Source organism: Anomaloglossus baeobatrachus, chromosome 10, assembly GCF_048569485.1.
Source record: "Anomaloglossus baeobatrachus isolate aAnoBae1 chromosome 10, aAnoBae1.hap1, whole genome shotgun sequence".
In the NCBI taxonomy this organism is placed as follows: domain Eukaryota; kingdom Metazoa; phylum Chordata; class Amphibia; order Anura; family Aromobatidae; genus Anomaloglossus; species Anomaloglossus baeobatrachus.
In genome coordinates this window covers 18535132-18553366 of record NC_134362.1, presented here as the reverse complement: position 1 = coordinate 18553366, position 18235 = coordinate 18535132, and the positions used below count along the sequence as shown (strand labels likewise).

At 45.9% G+C, this 18235-nt stretch overlaps 1 protein-coding gene across 2 annotated transcripts in view; it reads left to right on the top strand.

The window, feature by feature from the left end:
* Positions 1-18235, top strand: part of SLC1A2 (solute carrier family 1 member 2) — a 134279-nt gene that overhangs the window by 66445 nt on the left and 49599 nt on the right. For both annotated transcript variants that reach the window (XM_075326323.1, XM_075326324.1), the window contains exon 2: positions 14999-15138. In XM_075326323.1, the coding sequence (XP_075182438.1) occupies positions 14999-15138 (140 nt within the window). The remainder of the gene's footprint in view (positions 1-14998; positions 15139-18235) is intronic.

The window sequence follows — 18235 nt, the reverse complement described above, 5'->3', positions numbered from 1 at the left end:
CTCCAATCATTTGCTGAGGCTGCCACCGCAAGCGAGAACTAGGAGACATTGACTGTTGACTCTCCTCCCAGGAGAGGAGAGTCTGGGATTCAGGCGGAAGCGGAACCTAAGGGCCACACACTCGCCCCTCTAGACCATCAGAGGAAACCCATAATGTGACCGCATCTGAAAAGTCCTAGTGACAGAGACACATGTGAACAGTGAACACACATGCAGTGAAAATTAATCGAAAATAAATAGTGAAGGTTTCCATAGCACAATGCTGGACGGACCTTCAACCGGGAATTTAAAAATTCCCCTATCCCTTGCCAGAAGTCCCGGATTAAGGGTATGTGCTAAAGGAATGAATTAAGAAGTGACAGTCCAAAATGTGCCATAATTTGTGGGTTACACAGGAGGCCCAGTGAGTTTAGGCACCCCAGAGTCACCACACCTCGGGCTTTAACACATAACTCAACCTAGTGGCACTAATCTTGGGGGACCATGGTTTCCACTGGATCCATCCGGTGTACTAACAAGCGCACCGTACCCAGTGTACATAATCTATCTATCAATCTACTAGGGCAGCCGGTCCTACAAAACCGCCTCTTCGAAAGATACTACACTTCATCTTAGCCAAAGGGATGTGTGCAATTGGTGGGAATCAGAAAGTAATCCCGCTCTAAATTGCTATACTTACAAGCTGCTGGCTGAGATTAACAGCAGTATATCAGTGGTTAAACAACTAATGGCGATTGATGCTGTTAGAGGCAGGTGCCGGGATCAGTTTGGTGGTGATGTCAGGCGAATCAAGAGTAGTCAATGATCTTTCTCTCCAAAATTGGTATTGTTTCTGTTACAGGGACCTTCTCCGATATCACACAATCAACAGTGAAAGAGATGATTGAACAATCCAAAGAAAATTTATTCCATGCAATCCAGAATGTCCATCAAATAATCCACCACACAGAGGGTAAAATAGTCCAGTAAAGGGATAAATGTCCTGGGAATGAGTCACACTCCTCCAGCAGTCCTTTTCCAGGCAAATCGGGGGTTTCGCAACGGCTCTCTGGGGTGCTGCCTGTAGCTCCAGCTTCTCCCACAGAAGATCAATCTTACTCCTTCTCTCTTCTCTTTCTCAGACAAACTGAATAATCTCCCAGGTAAAGAGAGGTTAGGTGGTGGATCCCAGGCCCCCCTCCCCCAGACTTAGAGACAAAAGCCCGGCAGGGGTTGATTAACCTAACTTAACAGGACAATGTACACAGAATGGACAGAGCACCATGCCTAAAATACAAACCTACACAAAATTATACACAACCCCCCATATGCCACCATCACAGTTTCAATTTTCTGCTCCCCAAATTTGAAGAAAGACTTGCTTTTCTTGAGGAAACTAGCTGCATCTGAGGTCTTGGCAATGGGAAAAAAATTATGAAAATCAGATCTCCTGCATAAGTAGATCCAACATTTACTACTTGAAACTTGAGGGATAGTTTTCTTTCATCCGGCTCACTAAGACTGGCACATGAGATAGATGATGGTAAACTTTCATCTCTCCAGACTCCCCTATAGACGTGAGCGCTCAACCTACTCAAGAGGCGAAAACAAACGATAGTCCTCTCTGGGAGCGGCAGTTCACTCCTGAAAGCTAAAGGATCACTCCGATACTTCTCTCCACTGACATATGAGGGAACGGGAGGCCCATTCACATCAGATGGTCGTGTCCAGCAAAATTGGCGCATTTAGCGTGTAACCAAAGGCCAGTGGGTTCTTTATCAGGATGCAAAGGCTGTGGAACAAGAAAGAGATGAGACGTTTTTGGAGAACTTGAATTTGCTAATGGGGTTTAAAGGGTTTCTCCGAAAGAACACAAAAAAAGTACAGAAATAAAATGAAACACACATCTGGTCAAAGCTGTCAAGGACCACTGTGCTATACCTCCGACACTGGACTAAGGTATTGCAGTAGCTAGAACAGAAATTTTCCTAGCTGGCACCCCTGTCTAACACTGGAGCCAGAAATTAACCTAAAGGAAGATGTTAGAAATTGAGTATACTAAACAGCCATTCGGTAGTGCAGCACAATGGTTAATAAACTTATCAGCTCTCTATAACCCACCCACCCACTCACCAGTGGGTTTTATATGGAAAGAGAAGTTCACTGCAGTTCAAAACCAGAGTCTATAGGATAACAGAAGGCTGCACGACCGTTTATGGTCTATTTATATTAGTTTGGCGCCAAAATGCTCTCCATGGCGGGCCTCAGCTCAGGACCTACGTGGGGAAGAATTCAGCAGATCTTTCGCCAGTTGTCACACTCAGAGAAGGTCCTTCTGTTGGGCTACTAGTAAATCCTCAGGCCATGTCACTACTAAAGCTTAAGGGGGATTCAGCTCCGTAATCAACTGCTGCCGTCGTCAGGAATAGTCTCTCACCACAAGGCATCGCAGATAGTCCTTTCTATTCTGATACTCACCATACCGGCAAATAAGACAGTCTCTGTACTTTGGGGCATGGAGCTCTCAAGAGAAGACAGAGACCACTCTCAGATGTCCTCAGGTCTTGCTCGCCTCCCGGGGTCTGTCTGTCTCACCAGCCCCACCATAGGGGCTCAGTAGAGGCCTTTGGTGGACAGAACCTGGCACTGCCGGAGTACCCTCCACCAGCTCACAAGTGGACAGTTGTCTAATCTGTATTTGGAACCTAACAGTTTACATAAAAATGAAGATGGTTGGGGTGGAACATTCTCTGCTTAGAGGTGTTGCGGATTAAATTGCCAGGCCTGGTCAGTCCATCCGCCAAGTCAACAATCTGCAGTCACTTGATAGGAGCCCTGAGAACCGTCTTCTACCTCGGCAGGGCGCCACATCATTGTTGTGAAGTGGCGTCGAGTCAGGCCGGCTAATCAAAAGAAAGCCGCGGATGCTGTCGGGTAACAGGCGATTCTCAGGGCTCCCGTCTACTGGCCGCTGAGTATAGATGTGGCCATGGCCCGGGTCCTTTGAATCAGTTCGCATTATCTCTGCCACTGATTGATCACCCCCTCCCTATTTTCCTATGTGGAAGAATTGGCCCTTATTTTTGTTTTTGACACATCCAACATATCTTGGAAAATGTTAAATTTAATGAAGGTGACTTCTACAGGGAAGTCCTGTGATCATCTCCAGGGTCAGACTGGTTTTCTGTCTCTAGGTGTAAAATGAATAATGTCGCTGTTCACTGCCGGAAAATCGAGGGCATGAAAATGGTAAATAATGAAAACACAAAGAGGGACATTTCTGAAACAGGCTCTGTGGTCCATAGCAACCAATCATAGCGCAGCTTTCATTTTATATTCTGTTGTTGAATAATGAAAGCTGCGCTGTGATTGGTTGCTAAGGACCACAAAGACCGTTTATCTTTAGTTTTATGGATATATCCCAAAATAGAAAACAATATTAAAACCTTTATATCACAGTTCCCACTTTTCTGAGAAGACTTCCTACGAGATTTTGGTGGTGTTTGTGGGAATTTATGACTCTGCATCTAGAAGATCATTTGTCTTCTCTTCTGTCTCACAATCTCCAGTACAGGCCATCCCGAAGATGTTGGATGGGCATGAGGTCTGGGCTCTGTGCGGCTGTCATGTCCTCCCCCTTCCATGTCTATATGGACCTTTTGCACTGGGCACAGTAATGGGGGACAGAAAAGGGTCTTCCCCAAACTGTTCCCAAAAAGCTGAAGCTACAATTGTCCGCAATGTCTTGAAATATTAACATTTTCCTTCACTGGAGCGAAGGAGCCGAGACCGACCCCTGATAACAGCCCAGAGGATTATCCTCCTCCACCATCTATAGAGCGGGCACAATGTAGTCAGGAGGTAATATGAAGTGTGATCCGTCACTACCCAAACTTGTCTCCTCCAGAGTCTGGTGGTGATGGCTTTACACCACTCCATGTGATGCCCAGTATTGTGCTTGGTGATGTACGGCTCGGCATTGTGCTTGGTTATGTATGGCTCGGCATTGTGCTTGGTGATGTATGGCTCAGCATTGTGCTTGATGATGTATGGCTCAGCATTGTGCTTGGTGATGTATGGCTCGGCATTGTGCTTGGTGATGTATGGCTCAGCATTGTGCTTGGTGATGTACGGCTCGGCATTGTGCTTGGTGATGTATGGCTCGGCATTGTGCTTGGTGATGTATGGCTCAGCATTGTGCTTGGTGATGTATGGCTCGGCATTGTGCTTGGTGATGTATGGCTCAGCATTGTGCTTGGTGATGTACGGCTCGGCATTGTGCTTGGTGATGTACGGCTCGGCATTGTGCTTGGTGATGTACGGCTCGGCATTGTGCTTGGTGATGTACGGCTCAGCATTGTGCTTGGTGATGTACGGCTCAGCATTGTGCTTGGTGATGTATGGCTCAGCATTGTGCTTGATGATGTACGGCTCAGCATTGTGCTTGGTGATGTACGGCTCAGCATTGTGCTTGGTGATGTACGGCTCGGCATTGTGCTTGATGATGTACGGCTCAGCATTGTGCTTGGTGATGTATGGCTCGGCATTGTGCTTGGTGATGTACGGCTCGGCATTGTGCTTGGTGATGTATGGCTCGGCATTGTGCTTGGTGATGTACGGCTCGGCATTGTGCTTGGTGATGTACGGCTTGGCATTGTGCTTGGTGATGTACAGCTCAGCATTGTGCTTGGTGATGTATGGCTCGGCATTGTGCTTGGTGATGTATGGCTCGGCATTGTGCTTGGTGATGTATGGCTCAGCATTGTGCTTGGTGATGTACGGCTCAGCATTGTGCTTGGTGATGTATGGCTCGGCATTGTGCTTGGTGATATACGGCTCGGCATTGTGCTTGGTGATGTATGGCTAGGCATTCTGCTTGGTGATGTACGGCTCGGCATTGTGCTTGGTGATGTATGGCTCGGCATTGTGCTTGGTGATGTATGGATCAGCATTGTGCTTGGTGATGTACAGCTCAGCATTGTGCTTGGTGATGTACGGCTCGGCATTGTGCTTGGTGATGTACAGCTCAGCATTGTGCTTGGTGATGTACGGCTCGGCATTGTGCTTGGTGATGTATAGCTCAGCATTGTGCTTGGTGATGTACGGCTCGGCATTGTGCTTGGTCATGTATGGCTCAGCATTGTGCTTGGTGATGTATGGCTCAGCATTGTGCTTGGTGATGTACGGCTTGGCATTGTGCTTGGTGATGTACGGCTCAGCATTGTGCTTGGTGATGTATGGCTCGGCATTGTGTTTGGTGATGTATGGCTCGGCATTGTGCTTGGTGATGTACGGCTCAGCATTGTGCTTGGTGATATACGGCTCTGCATTGTGCTTGGTGATGTATGGCTCGGCATTGTGCTTGGTGATGTACGGCTCGGCATTGTGCTTAGTGATGTATGGCTCAGCATTGGGCTTGGTGATGTACAGCTCGGCATTGTGTTTTGTGATGTATGGCTCGGCATTGTGCTATGGTTTGGCATTGGGCTTGGTGATGTACAGCTCAGCATTGTGCTTGGTGATGTACGGCTCGGCATTGTGCTTGGTGATGTACGGCTCGGCATTGTACTTGGTGATGTATGGCTGCAGCTGTTCGGCCATGAAGCTTCTGGCTGGCGCAGTGTTTGTACTGATGTTACCAGAGGAGGTCTGGACTCTGCAGTTATGGGGTTAGCAGAGTCGTGGGGACTTTTCTGCCCTCTGATCCTCAGCACTCGCCCCCTGTTGTGTAACATTATGGGGTCTCCACTTCATGGAGTTGCTGCGGTTCCTTCCTCTCCTTAATAATAGCAATCACAGGTGACGGGGAAGACTCAGGGGGAAGAAATTTCAAGAGTCTAGAATGGACAGGTAACACAATTGCCTCCTGGTACAGGTCTGCACTGGTATCAGTGAGCCCTGCACCACCGGCCGTTTCGTCACATCAGTAAAGGCAGACGCCATGCTGGGGAGCTGGAGTTTATACACCTGGGCGTTGGAGCCGGATGTTATACACTGGAGGGAAATGGGGCTGGAGGAGAAATTGGAATTCAAAAATGGGGTCATGGGGCTCAATACTTTTCTCTGTAATAGTGTGTGTGGCATTTAGAAAAACCGCCTGTGCTGTTATTCTCATCCTACCCCAGGGATCTATCACTACCGTGCACTATTATATGTTACGTCTAATGAACATTAGGAATGTGTAATAGTGGTGGCCGTGTACCCACAATCCCGCTACTCCTCACCATTTCCCATAGAAGCCTCTTGTACTTGTTAATGGAGCAGTGACCCCGCATTAGCCTCCGCTGGCTGTGTAATTCATGATAAATGTGGTCCCCCAGAGTCTCATTCATACCCAGGAGACGGCGATGAATTAGATTCAGTCTTGCAGAATGAGACTTGGCAAGAATTTTATTTAGCGCGACGGATGGATGAAGCCAAGAGAAGAATTCTGGGTGATGTAACGGCTCAGGAAAAATTGTGATTCCTATCTAAACCTTTGAGCGAGCGGCAATGTGCTACTAAAATCCAACAAGGATTCTCCTTTTTATGATCCACAGGATCCAGATTAAAGGGATTATTTTGTCAAAGGAACTCTTCATTTCTATGTCGCTAGTTGTTGTAGATGTTCAGGAGGGGATTATGAGAAGCTCCTGGAAATCAATGCCAAAATGATGTCACTGTATAATAAAATCACTTCACCTGACACCACTAAATGTGAGAGAGTGAAGGGTTAAAAGAGGAGGATAAACCAAAGCGTGCAGAGATTTGTCTACTAGACTATGTTAGTGCGAAGACTTGGCTACTAGACTATGTTAGTGTGTAAATTTGACTACTAGACTATGTTAGTGTGGAGTTTTGACTACTAGACTATGTTAGTGCAGAGATTTTGCTACGAGATTATGTTAGTGCAGAGATTTGGTTACTAGACTATGTTAGTGCAGAGATTTGGTTACTAGACTATGTTAGTGTGGAGATTTTGCTACAAGACCATGTTAATGGGAAGATTTGGCTACTAGACTATGTTAGTGCGAACATTTGGCCACTAGACTATGTTAGTGCAGAGATTTGGCTACTAGACTATGTTAGTGCAGAGATTTGGCTACTAGACTATGTTAGTGTGAAAATTTGGCTACTAGACTATGTTAGTGTGGAAATTTGGCTACTAGACTATGTTAGTGCGGAGATTTGGCTACTAGACTATGTTAGTTCATGAGAACAAAGAATCTGAGTTTTTAAAGTGCAAGTGTACATTATTTATTAGACAATAAGTGAAAAATTTCAGTAAAAAACTTTTCTTAAAAGCATAAACGCCATGACTGATCCAGAGGATATTAAGTTAAAGTATAAAAGGTAGAAAAAGGTCTCCCATCAGAAATTGCAGGGCACATAAGAAATACAATTATGCATAACCACAAGGCCAAATAGCAGATCACCAATAATAAACATCAAAATATGTGAAGCAGATCATGCATGAACTCTGGTAATTTACAAGGCAATGCAATGGGTCTATATCAAGGTAAGGGACAGAGAGTCCAGTATATTTATCGTTCAATATTTTAAAGTCCCGATAGTCCAGGATACAGAGTTCCCTAATGTGCTGACAACACATGGAGATTTGTTGAAAAAGTGAAGGGTATACCAGACAGTCCAGACGTTAGGGAGGACCCCAGAACACTTGCACTTTAAAAACTCAGATTCTTTGTTCTCATGAATTATGATTATGAGTTTGTGCTACCCGAGGGGTCTCTGTAAATACTGGACCCACGGGATTTTCTCTAGTATGGTTATATGGAACCTTTTTCTAATAGACTATGTTAGTGCTGAGATTTGGCTACTAGACTATGTTAGTGTGGAAATTTTGCTACTAGACTATGATAGTGCAAATATATGGCTAGTAGACTATGTTAGTGCGAAGATTTAGCTACTAGACTATGTTAGTGTGGAGATTTGACTACTAGACTATGTTAGTATGGAGATTTGACTGCTAAACTATGTTAGTGTGGAGTTTTGACTACTAGACTATGTTAGTGCAGAGATTTTGCTACTAGACTATGTTAGTGCAGAGATTTTGCTACTAGACTATGTTAGTGCTGAGATTTGGTTACTAGACTATGTTAGTGCTGAGATTTGGCCACTAGACTTTGTTAGTGTGGAAATTTGACTACTAGACTATGTTAGTGCGAAGATATGGCTACTAGACTATGTTAGTGCGAAGATTTGGCTACTAGACTATGTTAGTGCTGAGATTTTACTACAAGACCATGTTAGTGCGAAGATTTGGCTACTATACCATGTTAGTGCGAAGATTTGGCTACTAGACTATGTTAGTGCAGAGATTTTACTACAGGACCATGTTAGTGCAAAGATTTGGCTACTAGACTATGTTAGTGCAGATATTTGGCTACTAGACTATGTTAGTGCAGATATTTGGCTACTAGACTATGTTAGTGCAGATATTTGGCTACTAGATTATGTTAGTGCTGAGATTTGGTTACTAGACTATGTTAGGGCTGAGATTTGGCTACTAGACTATGTTAGTGCGAAGATTTGGCTACTAGACTATGTTAGTGCAAAGATTTGGCTACTAGACTATGCTAGTTTTAAGACAAAGATACTGAGTTTTTAAAGTGCAAGTGTACATTTTTTATTTCACAGTGGGTGACAATTTCAATAAAACTTTTTTCTAAAAGTCAAAACGCCAGGACTGGACAAAAACAGTATATAATAGTATATGTATAAGACAAAGTCTCCCGAGATTCACAAGGCACATGTGTAAATTAATGGTACATAATCACAGTATCTGGGAGCAGACTGACAGAACAAACCTACAGGTTATTATGACAAATTTAGTGCAGGTAACACATAAGCACATATGCATTAAAGGACAGTCAAAGGTACATTTTTAGCCAAAGTAAGTGAAAATTATTGGTCCAAGATGCAAAGGGTCCTGAAAGATCCACTACATGGAGTGGTTTAAGCTCCACAGGATTGTATTAGTTGCGTGCCTAATAGCAAGCCCCAAGGAGACCCGTGAGATAGAAGATACATGAGACAATCCAGGCGTTTGGGAAGGCCCCCATTACGCCCTACGTACGTTTCAATTCTTTAGTTTGTGTAGAGTCTTCATCAGGGGTCAAGGTGCCTTGACCCCTGATGAAGACTCTACACAAACTAAAGAATTGAAACGTACGTAGGGCGTAATGGGGGCCTTCCCAAACGCCTGGATTGTCTCATGTATCTTCTATCTCACGGGTCTCCTTGGGGCTTGCTATTAGGCACGCAACTAATACAATCCTGTGGAGCTTAAACCACTCCATGTAGTGGATCTTTCAGGACCCTTTGCATCTTGGACCAATAATTTTCACTTACTTTGGCTAAAAATGTACCTTTGACTGTCCTTTAATGCATATGTGCTTATGTGTTACCTGCACTAAATTTGTCATAATAACCTGTAGGTTTGTTCTGTCAGTCTGCTCCCAGATACTGTGATTATGTACCATTAATTTACACATGTGCCTTGTGAATCTCGGGAGACTTTGTCTTATACATATACTATTATATACTGTTTTTGTCCAGTCCTGGCGTTTTGACTTTTAGAAAAAAGTTTTATTGAAATTGTCACCCACTGTGAAATAAAAAATGTACACTTGCACTTTAAAAACTCAGTATCTTTGTCTTAAATCATTATGTTTATGAGTTTGTGCCACCCGAGGGATTTCTGTGGGTACAGAACCCAGGGGAATTGTTTGAGTATGGTTTTATGGAATCTTCTTCTAATATAGACTATGCTAGTGTGGAGATTTGGCTACTAGACTATGTTAGGGCTGAGATTTGGTTACTAGACTATGTTAGTGCGAAGATTTGGCTACTAGACTATGTTAGTGCGAAGATTTGGCTACTAGACTATGTTAGTGCAAAGATTTGGCTACTAGACTATGTTAGTGCAGAAATTTGACATATCTCCTATGGATGATGAGTCCAATATTCTTGGATGAAGACGTGAACACAGTTGGGCACATGGACGTCTTCTAGCATCTCTAGGTACCAGTTTATCACTGATAAGCTTGTTTCATTCAGCAACACACATGGTTCTGCATTCATAGCCCACCCTATATATTAAAGGGGTAGTCCACTTCCACAATCTTCCACATTGGAGATGAGCTAGACAGCGGACCTCACATCTGCATATATCTGTCAGGTATGACAGGTATTGTGCACCTCTCCTATGTCAGAAGACTGTTACAAGAGCAACATATTACAAATGACCATTTTCCATAATAACAGAAAATCTCAATTCAACTTTGCTTTATCCACCCATTGTCCTATTTTGGGATTTGTGTTTTAAAAGTAAATGTCCCAAATTAAATAAAGCTTTAGCTTCTGACTTTGTAGGTCCCTATTCATGACCCTCATCTATTGACCAGTGCTCCAAAAATCATCTTTTCCTTTGGAGGACCAGAATGTTGTAATACATCATTTGACCTGTGGGGTTGCTGCTGTGATAGAACACCAGTCTTAGGGCGGCTTTGCACACTACGACATCGCAGGTGCGATGTCAGTAGGGTCAAATTGAAAGTGACGCACATCCGGCATCGCATGCGACATCGTAGTGTGTAAAGCCTTGATGATACGATTAACGAGCGCAAAATCGTCGGAATCGTATCATCGGTGCAGCGTCGGCGTAATCCATAATTACGCTGACGCGACGGTCCAATGTTGTTCCTCGTTCCTGCGGCAGCACACATCGCTGTGTGTGAAGCCGCAGGAGCGAGGAACATCTCCTACCGGCGTCACCGCGGCTTCCGTAGGATATGCGGAAGGAAGGAGGTGGGCGGGATGTTTACATCCTGCTCATCTCCGCCCCTCCGCCGCTATTGGCCGCCTGCCGTGTGACGTCGCTATGACGCCGCACGACCCGCCCCCTTAGGAAGGAGGCGGGTCGCCGGCCAGAGCGACGGTCGCAGGGCGGGTGAGTGCGTGTGAAGCTGGCGTAGCGATAATTTTCGCTACGCCAGCTATCACACAATATCGTACCTGCGACAGGGGCGGGGACTATCGCGTGCGACATCGCAGCATCGGCTTGCGATGTTGCAACGTGCAAAGCCTGCCTTAAGCCACAAATTACACATTTTAACTGAGCATAATACAACCCCCCCCATAAAATGTCAGAAATGGCAAACTAAGGTGCCAATCTAGTCCTCCATGTGGTTTACAGCTGTTGTTGCTTTGGGCCCCACGCCCATTTAGGATAAATACTGACCCTGCTGCTGTTAGAATCATTTCAACTTTGGCCAGCTTGGTGGAAGGATCTGCTGAGGTTTTCTCCTGTGCCATTCACCTGATACTATTGAGTTTCTCTGTTACGGTGAAGTTTGGTGTTTTACGGTCAAGTTTGGTGTTTTGTATCCTTCTGTTTATTCCCTCCATCTGTCTTTTCTTTCCCTCCATGTTTATTAGTTTAGTGGCGAGTCTAGTGTACTCACCATCCTACTCACTAGCCAGGGTAAGTTTAGGGCCAACTGAGGGACCCAGGTATCCTGCTCACCGACAGGTTGAAAGACCCTGTATAGGGATACTAGGGAGCTCAGGAGTCAGCTTGAGGTGAGTGCAGGAGGTGCCCCTTCACTCCACTCCCTAGCGGCAGGGACCTCTGTTGTATCGTGTCCCCGGTGTTTCCCCCTTTTTTTGTGGTGTTGACCACCGTTGGTCTGATCACGTGTGTCACGCATTATATACGGACATGTTCTACTCTGTGCGTGACAGCACGTGACTGTCTATTTTAGCTCCATCTTCAGGTTGTCAGAAGAGCTGACACTCTGACATACATACATGTATCACCTTGTCCTATAAATACCGCAGCTGACAGAAGCTATAATTGTCGCCGCTGATATTTCCGTTTCCATGGAAATCGCTTAAAAACCCCGACAGATGTTCTCCGCATAACAAATTAAATTAAGCAAAATAACACAAACTGTTGTTTACTGGCGAACGTCTCCTCTTTGCGCTTACAGTTCATCTGCGTCCCAGCTTTCCCCCGTATAAATCACAGTCGCCCGCGACATATTGAGGTTTCCTGCGGATAAATGATGGGGGTCGTTTCCTCATTAAAACATCCTGCGTCCGAGCTGTGTTTGCATTGTGGTCATCGGTTGTTTATGCCGTCTGTTTATCACTGGGTTTACGCTTTGATGAATCTTTCATGATCTTCCCTGTAACATGGGTCGTGTCGTGTTCCTCACAGTGGAGTTTTAGGGTCTAAATGAATGGAGACCCTATCATTTTATTTTTTATTTTTACAATATATTTGGGATTTGAATGAATAAATCAAAACAGAGAAAAAAAAAGCAACGCCTACAATCCGACTTGCCTAAAGGCCACTTTACACGCTGCGATATCGGTACCGATATCGGTTGTGCGCCACGGGCAAATCACTGCCCGTGGCGCACAACATCGCCCAGACCCGTCACACTACTTACCTGCCTAGCGACGTCGCTGTGACCAGCAAACCGCCTCCTTTCTAAGGGAACGGTCCGTGCGGCGTCACAGCCCAATAGAATCGGAGGGGCGGAGATGAGCGGGACGTAACATCCCGCCCACCTCCTTCCTTCCGCATTGCGGGCGGGAGGCAGGTAAGGAGATGTTCCTCGTTCCTGCGGTGTCACACGTAGCGATGTGTGCTGCCGCAGGAGCGACGAACTACATCGTTACTGCAGCAGCAACGATAATCGAGAATAGTTGAGCATGTCACCGATGAGCGATTTTGAACGTTTTTGCGACGATTCAAAATCGCTCATAGGTGTCACACGCAACGACATCGCTACCGCGGCCGGATGTGCGTCACAAATTCCGTGACCCCAACGACATCGCATTAGCGATGTCGTAGCGTGTAAAGCGGCCTTTACTCTCTTGGTGCCCGATCCTTCTGGTGCCTTCAACCTTTTTGGTATCAATTCTAGATCACTTGATTTTTGCTTTAAGTGGGCTTTACACGCTGCGACCCGCCCCCATCGTTTGTGTGACACGGGAAAATCGCTGCCCGTCACGCACAAAATCGCGCACCCCCGTCACACATACTTAACCTGCATAGCGATGTCGCTGTGACCGGTGTACCGCCTCCTTTCTAAGGGGGCGGTCCGTTCGGTGTCACAGCGACGTCACTAAGCGGCCACCCAATCAAAGCTGAGGGGCGGAGATGAGCGGGACAAACATCCCGCCCACCTCCTTCCTTCCTCATTGCCGGCGGCCGCAGGTAAGGTGAGGTTCCTCGTTCCTGCGGTGTCACCATAGCGACGTGTGCTGCCGCAGGAACGAGGAACAACATCGCCCAAATATCAGCAACGATAATTGAGAATAGGGGGGGATGTCACCGATTAGCGATTTTGAACGTTTTTGTGACGATTCAAAATCGCTCATAGGAGTCACACACAACGAGATCGCTATGTACAGTCGGATGTGCGTCACAAAATCCGTGACCCCAACGAGATCGCTGTAGCGAAATCGTAGCATGTAACGCCACCTTTAGTGTCTGAGCGATGAGAAGAACCAGGAGGATTAGGGTGGTCCTCAGAGGTACAAACTGAGGACCACCGGGCTCCTAAATTTGCAGCACAAACCGATTTCACAATAAACTCTTTAATTTTTGGAGTTGTCCATATTTTTTTTACAAAAACACATTATCATACCCCATATTAGGGTATTACGAATTAACAAGGGGTTAATCTGCTCAGAATCCTCATGTCGTGACCAGAGTATAACTATTCCTTAGTACATCTCTTTCTTAGATGGACCTATCCTGTCCTGTATCACACAGGGAGTTGTCACGATTCCTCTGTGCAGAGCATCTTGCACACTAAGAGATGCTCTTCTGTGTTTTCCTTAGATACTGAGCTGACAGGTTGTTGACAGAACTGGCTTCCATGCTGGTTCTGGGAGGTGTGTGCTCAGGTGTTCCATCTTCCTGGTAATTGCTCTTCTTCTTTACTGAGCATACTCTCCCAGAACCTTGCCAGTCGTACTCTCTGGTTCTGCAGTTGTGCTCTTGGCCTGTGTTTCTGCACAAGTTCTGATCTTTGTTTCTTGACCCCGGACCGTTGTTGGACTCCTCTCTGCCCGCTCCCTGTTCTTGTCGTTACCTCCTGGCTTTTGACCTCGGACCGTTACCTGACCACGTCTCAGTTTTCTCCCTGAATCTATTATATGCCCTCCAGGAATTCTGACCCTCGGATTGTGACTTGACTACACTTCTGTGTACTCACTGTATCCATACGTGTCCTCCTGTTAGCAGATCCCATTTGCTTGACTACTCTTCCGTCTGTACTATCTGTAAGTAGTGACTTGCATTACTGGAGTCCATTGACATGAATACACAACGTGTAATACCTATTTTCTCCTGTGGGGGCACTCCAGGGAAATTGAACACTTACCGCCAAGTCTATCTATAGATCTCAACAGTGTAATAACTTTTTTAATCTAAGATCCTTTATAACAAGTAGGAATTTTTCAAAGTGGACTCCTGCCCTCTGTACAAAATATCTATTGTACCTTGAATAGAGGCAAAAGCGAGGTGTGAAGCACTGATACCAGAATGCTTAAAGGGGTTGTTCAGGAGTTAGACAGTATTGATGATATATTCTTAGGATATGTCACCCATCGGTAGGTGACCACCACCTGAAACCCCCACTTACCAGCTATTTCCCACTGTGGACAGATGTAAACAGAGTACAAAGCCAGAACAGCACAGTGTAGTGGCCGTTCTCGGGTACTGCATCTCAGCTCCCATTGAATTTAATGTGATCTGCAATATCCAAAAATGGCCAATACAGTCCCCAGTCGGTATTTTGTTCACTTCCGGAAGCTGCAACAACTGCAAATATAGCAAATGTTGTTGCGTTGGACGTAGCAATGGCATCTCCTCGCGGAACGCGCCCTACGATGGATAACTGCATACTGTTGCAACACCCCAAGTTGAGGCACACAAAGCTGGTCTTGCTCCCCAGATGTCTGAGTGACTAACATATCTGAACCTTTTCTTTTATAGTGCCAACAGCACCCCGAAACAGGTGGAAGTGCGTATGCATGAGAGCCAACTAACCTCAGACGAAGTGCACCCCCGATCACCATGCCTGAGAATGTGCGACAAGATCCGAGGAAACCTCCTGCTTTCCCTCACAGTATTTGGTAAGTCTATGATATTTTGGATGAAGTTTGCATGGGCATGCTTGCTCAGACCTAGGGTTCCACAAAGAAGAGCAGGGCTGGGTGTCCCATAGCGGCGGTGATCTTGGATCACACCATCACTTTAGACCCTATAACCATTAGTGAGCAGCAGAACCTCCAGACCAAGTCCAGACCAATATGGTAAATGTGGAGAAGATCCCCTCGAATGTTCCTGTGTCCCTCTGTTATAATATGGCTATGATATGGCTTTATCTATTGTCTGACCCTGTATGGTGGCACTCACTTAGGCTTTGTGCAGCACTGATGAAGTATATAATTAGTGCAATGTATGTTGGGGATGACATAGGTATCTAGACACTGTTAGTTGGGCATCATAAAGCATACGTTGGGAGTACCCCTGATGCACATCTCTGATCTGGCATAGGTTGCCCGTGGGCCACAATTTATAGCTACCATCAGAATTTGTAGGAATAATACTAGCAAATTCATTCATGTCCCAGTCCAAAAAGATGCAAGAAATTAAATAGTCTAGTTTAAAATTGGGCATTATCAGACATCAGTGGGGGATGGTCCCTATTTTATCAACAAAAATGGTGGTAGCTGTTACGGGTGAAACGGTAATGATCAATTCTGTCAGGACGGGCATGTGGATCCACTGGACCACAGATCACCTTGGAGAGGCGTGACTAAGTGCCCACGGTTATTCATCAGAGCCTCAGATGGTGAAGTTGGATTTGGCTGCCCGTAGGCACCAGGTATCACTTCAGGGCAGTTCCCATATCCGCGGAAGTGGACAATGACAGAAACTGGCCAATAGGAGTAGAGCGTCTACTGGGTCAGGATCAGGATAACCGTCAGGTAGGAAGCTGGTAAAAGTACAAATGGGACTGGATCAGGAACGGGTTCAGGTTTAGGCAGGAACATGGGACTCAGGAATACCGGCAGGTACTTGAATACTGGACCAGATACAGGAACACAGGCTGGTACCGGGATACAGGGACAGATATAGGAACTCAGTCTGGTATCGGAACACAGGGATGGATACAGGAACTCAGGCTGGTACTGGGACACAAGAATGGATACAGGAACACCGGCTGGCACCTACCAAGACTCAGAAACAGATACCGGAACACATACTGGTACCGGGACACAGAAAAGGATACAGCAACACAGGCTGGTACCGGGATACAGGGACAGATATAGGAACTCAGGCTACCAGCCTGTGTTCCTGTATACATTCTGGTGTCCCACTACCAGCCTGAGTTCCTGTATCCGTCCCTGTGTTCTGGTACCAGCCTGAGTTATTGTATCCATTCTTGTGTCCCAGTACCAGCCTGAGTTCCTGTATCCGACACTGTGTGCCAGTACCAGCCTGTGTTCCTGTATCCATTCTCGTGTCCCCGTACCAGCCTGTGTTCCTGTATCCATTCTTGTGTCCCAGTACCAGCCTGAGTTCCTGTATCCGACACTGTGTGCCAGTACCAGCCTGTGTTCCGGTATCCATTCTCGTGTCCCCGTACCAGCCTGTGTTCCTGTATCCATTCTTGTGTCCCAGTACCAGCCTGAGTTCCTGTATCCGTATACAGGAACTCAGGCTGGTACTGGGACACAAGAATGGATACAGGAACACAGGCTGGTACCGGGACACAGAAAAGGATACAGGAACACAGGCTGGTACCAGGACTCAGGAACGGATGCAGGAACGCTGGCTGGTACCGGTACACAGGAACGGATACAGGAACACAGCCTGGTACCGGGATACCAAGAATGGATACAGGAGCACAGGCTAGCACCAGGAGACTGGAACAGATACAGGAACACAGACTGGTACCGGGACACAGGATTAGATACAGGAACACTCGCTGGTACCAGGACACAGGAACGGATACAGGAACACTGGCTGGTATCGGGACACTGGAATAGATACAGGAACACAGACTGAAATCACGAATCAGGAACGGGATCAGGTGCTCAGGAAAGGACCGGGATACTCGAGCAGGTGCAGGCTCTTGGACAGGTTCGGGTTCAGGATTAGGTCAGGATCAGGCATACAAGAAAGCACCGAATCTGGAACAGGATCTAGGGACCAGACAACAAGCTTGTAACTATAGTGCACACAGGCTAGTGTAGAAAGGTTGCACAGGCACCTTCCAATAGGGGAAGGTGCCTTAAATACCTGGTACTCCCCAGCGATAGGCTTGGAACACATTAGGTGTCACCTGGTACTCTGCAGCAATAGGCTGGGAACACATAAGGGTCTTACCTGGTACTTCCCAGCACTAGGCTGAGAACACATCAGGCGTGCTGCCTCCTTTTAGAAGTGGGAAGTGCACTTGCGCGCAAGCTAAGCACGTAGCCAGGGAACCCACATGGTGAACATAGAGCTCGGGAGCCGGGAGTTGCTGCGGGAAAAGCTGAGCAGAGGAGCGGCGTGGTGGTGACTGTGTTGGCGTCGCTGCTGGTTAGTGCAGAGAGCGCCGGCATTACAGTAACCCACTGTACAGGAAAGTTGTTTTTACTGTGCTTTTCTTTACAGTAAAAACACGTGCCTACACATCCACCCTTACAGAGACTTGTTAGCCCTTCATCAATTGATTGATGGGCTTTGGCTCACTTTCTTGCATGTACGGGTAGCATTCTCATAATGGCATGTAAACAGAGGCTGATTGTATGAATGTATTGTGCAATTATTTGTGCACTGTATTGCAGTACTATAGTGTGGGCTACCAACGCCTGGTACAAGGCAAGTATTTAGCAACTCCTAACCCGTGGCCCATTAATACTCTGAGTCCCTTCAATCAGCCCAGTATTTGCCCTCTTATCCCTCATATATTGTATTTTAAGAAAATACTTTTGTAAATATATTCTTCCCTTCAGCCCTCTAGTCATTTCTGCTTTTTACTGAAAATTGATTTAAAATTTTAAAAATGAAAATTTATAAATTTGTTATAATATATCTTTATACTTTTTTTATTACATTTTTGTGTATTTATTAATGAATTGTAAATATTTTATTATCCTGCCCTTAACCCTAGCCCTAACCCTAAGGTTAACCCTAGCCCTAACCTTAACTTTAGTCCTAACCCTAGCCCTAACC